This window comes from Ichthyophthirius multifiliis (genome assembly GCF_000220395.1).
Source record: "Ichthyophthirius multifiliis unplaced genomic scaffold scaff_1120509251019, whole genome shotgun sequence".
NCBI classification, from domain to species: domain Eukaryota; phylum Ciliophora; class Oligohymenophorea; order Hymenostomatida; genus Ichthyophthirius; species Ichthyophthirius multifiliis.
In genome coordinates, this window is record NW_004086279.1 from 41,410 (window position 1) to 44,491 (window position 3,082).

At 21.3% G+C, this 3,082-nt stretch overlaps 1 protein-coding gene across 1 annotated transcript; it reads right to left on the reverse strand. All coding sequences in view use genetic code 6, as the record gives it.

Moving 5' to 3' along the window:
* Window positions 1-1,140: 1,140 nt before the first annotated feature.
* IMG5_129860 (suclg2 protein, putative) lies at window positions 1,141-2,729 on the reverse strand. The gene is made up of 3 exons (XM_004032072.1): window positions 2,456-2,729; window positions 2,294-2,416; window positions 1,141-2,243 (listed from the first exon to the last, which is right to left on the reverse strand). The coding sequence occupies exons 1-3, from the start codon at window positions 2,694-2,696 to the stop codon at window positions 1,309-1,311; spliced, it is 1,299 nt and encodes a 432-aa protein (XP_004032120.1). The 5' UTR covers window positions 2,697-2,729; the 3' UTR covers window positions 1,141-1,308.
* Window positions 2,730-3,082: the final 353 nt, after the last annotated feature.

Genomic DNA, 3,082 nt, shown 5'->3' on the forward strand with positions numbered 1-3,082 from the left:
TTGTTATAAAGTTGAATTATTTTGTAATTTACAAAGTTTTTATATTTTATATTAAATTGCCTTTACTTTGAATTTTATTTTTCTATAAATTAAATATTAATATTATATTCTGCAAAACCAAAACTAAATATATATAGTAATTCTTATTATACTTTTTATTACTTACTTTTATTTCATATTTTATTGTTGTTGTTGAAAATAATTCTCTACTATTCTTATTTATAACTAGTCTTTTATAGTTTTAAAAATATTTTAGATTAAAACTAATATCTTTTAATTTGTTAAAATTAAAAAAAACAAATCAAAACAGTTACTTAAATTTATTTAAAAAAATATTATATTAAATATATCCAAAAAGCTCGCAAAAAATAATTTTTCCTAATAATAATTCTCTCATGTAACTAAGAAAAAAAATCTTGTTTTTTTGGATAAAAAACACTTATTTTTTACACAAATCTTATTTTTTGATAACTTTTTACATTCTAATCATATTATATTTTCCTTATAGTAAGATAAATTATTTATTAGATTAAAAATTTTATTTGCAAGTTTCTGAAAATTAGAATCACTTGTTTAATTTTTAATAAAAATCTATTGATTTAATAAATTTAAAGAGGATTTTTCTATTGCTTGTTTTACATTTGATTTGATTATTCAATTGAATTATTTTCTTTTTTATTATAGAAATGTGTTGTATTTACTAATATATTTATCTTTATTATTGTTAGTGTTTACAAATGCAGAAGGGATATAAATTACTTTTCCTATTGGTTTGTGTTTTCATATTTCTTTTTGAATATTTCGAATTTTCATTTTTTATTATTTATTTTCTTAATTCGGATAAATTATTGTTTTTGACTAATTAATATTAGTTACTTTAATATTCATATCCGCACTAATGTTTACTTTTGGTTTAACATCTATATTTATTATTTATTTAATTTTAATTTAGTTTATTTTATTTAAATTAATTTTTTAAAATAAAAGTATATATATTTTTTTTATTTATAAAATTTTTTATATTTTTTGTTTCCTTTTTATATTTTTATAATTATTCTTTTCATATAAATTTAATTATTTTATAATTATATATTTTCTGTTTTATTATATATATATATATACTAATTTTTGATATATTCTAGATTCTAAAAATATATTTTTTAGAAAAAAAAAAATATATATATATATTAAATTTTAATAATTTTTTATATCGAATAAATCTGTTTTTAAAAATAAATAAAAAAACATAAAATTAGTATCAATTATATATTAGTTTTTTTCTAAAAAAAAATCAATTAATCAATCAAATCACTTTCTTCCTGCAAATTCATTAGCGGTTTTAACAGCCAAAGCAGCCGAATCACCTAAATCCTTTCCAACTCTAATTGAAATTTTGGGATTTTTTTAGGTAAATTCAAGTAAGAGATTTCTTCCAACTTCAGCCTAATTACCACTTAATCTAACTACTAAAGGCACTCTCAAGTCAACCAATTAAGCAGCTTTAATAATTCCCTCGGCAATTAATTTACAACTAAGAATTCCTCCGAAAATATTAATAAAGACAGTCTCTACATGAGGATGAGAATTCAAAATTTCGAAAGCAGTTTTGACCTAATCAACGTTTGCACCACCACCAACGTCTAAGAAATTAGCAGGGTTACCTCCATTAAGTTTAATAATATCCATTGTACCCATTGCAAGTCCTGCACCATTTACCAAACATCCAATATTGCCATCCAAAGCAACATAAGCAAGTCCTGATTTTAAAGCTTTCTCTTCATGAGGGTCTACATCTTCTGAAGCAAGTGAACTTTTTCTTAATTCAACTAATTTTTGTTATCTAAATTTAGCGTTATCATCTATATTTATTTTTGCGTCGACACAATATAATTAGTCTTTTGGATCAGTTGCCCAAGGGTTAATTTCTACTTAAGTAGAGTCCAATTTATTAAACATAGTATATAAGTTTCTGATTTATTCTTTTGCTTAATCTGCTATGTGCGTAATCTCTAAAGATTTTATTACATTTTGTAAGTTTTCATCAGTTAATCCAACATCAGGGTTCACTAATTCTACTATAATACTCTTAGGATCAGTTTTGGCGACTTCTTCGATATCCATTCCTCCGTTTTTACTGGCTATAATAGCAGGACAAGAAGAATTTCTATCTAAAATAAAAGCAATATAGAGTTATCTAACTATATCTACGCCTTCATGAACTAGTACTGCGTTTACTTTTAAGCCTTTTTTATATTTATTATCGTATTATAGTATATTTATATGTATATTATACCTGCTTTGGGGGTTTGGTGAGTTATCAAATTATATCCCGTAATCATTTATTTAGCGTATTTTTCAATTTCTTCGGGGGTTTTTAAGACTTTTACACCACCTTTTAACCCTGATGTAAGATGCCCTATTTTTTTTTTTTATATTATGTATATTTTTTTTATACCTTTTCCTCTACCACCTGTGTGTACTTAACATTTAAGAATTAAACCGCCAGATGGGTCTAAAGGAATAGATACTTTTTTGGCTTCTTCAGGGGTTAAAGCTATAGCTCCTCTTTGGACTCTAACTTTAAAACTTCTCATTATGTCCTTGGATTAATACTCGTGGAGATCAAAGAACTTCTTGCAAGTGTTGTTGAGAGAAATGTTATTATTTTTGGTTAATTTGAATATTTTTGAGAACATTTTTTTTTATTCTTTTTATTTTTTTCCTCTTATATAAAATATATTTTTATTTTTTATTTTATTTAATATAAATATGGATATTTTTTATATATAATTTATTTATTAAAAGAAAATAATTATTTTTTGAAATTATATTAATATTTATAAATTTCTAAAAAAAAATATATAAAAACACGTATATATAGTCTTAATAATACTTAAAAAAATGAAAAAATATTTAAATTCTATAAAAAACAAAAATATTTAATGTAGTATTTATTAAAAAATCAATAATTTTAAATTTTATATTAATTTTTACTTTTTATTTTTTTATATATTTATAATTAAAAACATATTATAATGCTAAATGCTAAAATTTTATCGTTTTTAAATTACAATTTATTGCA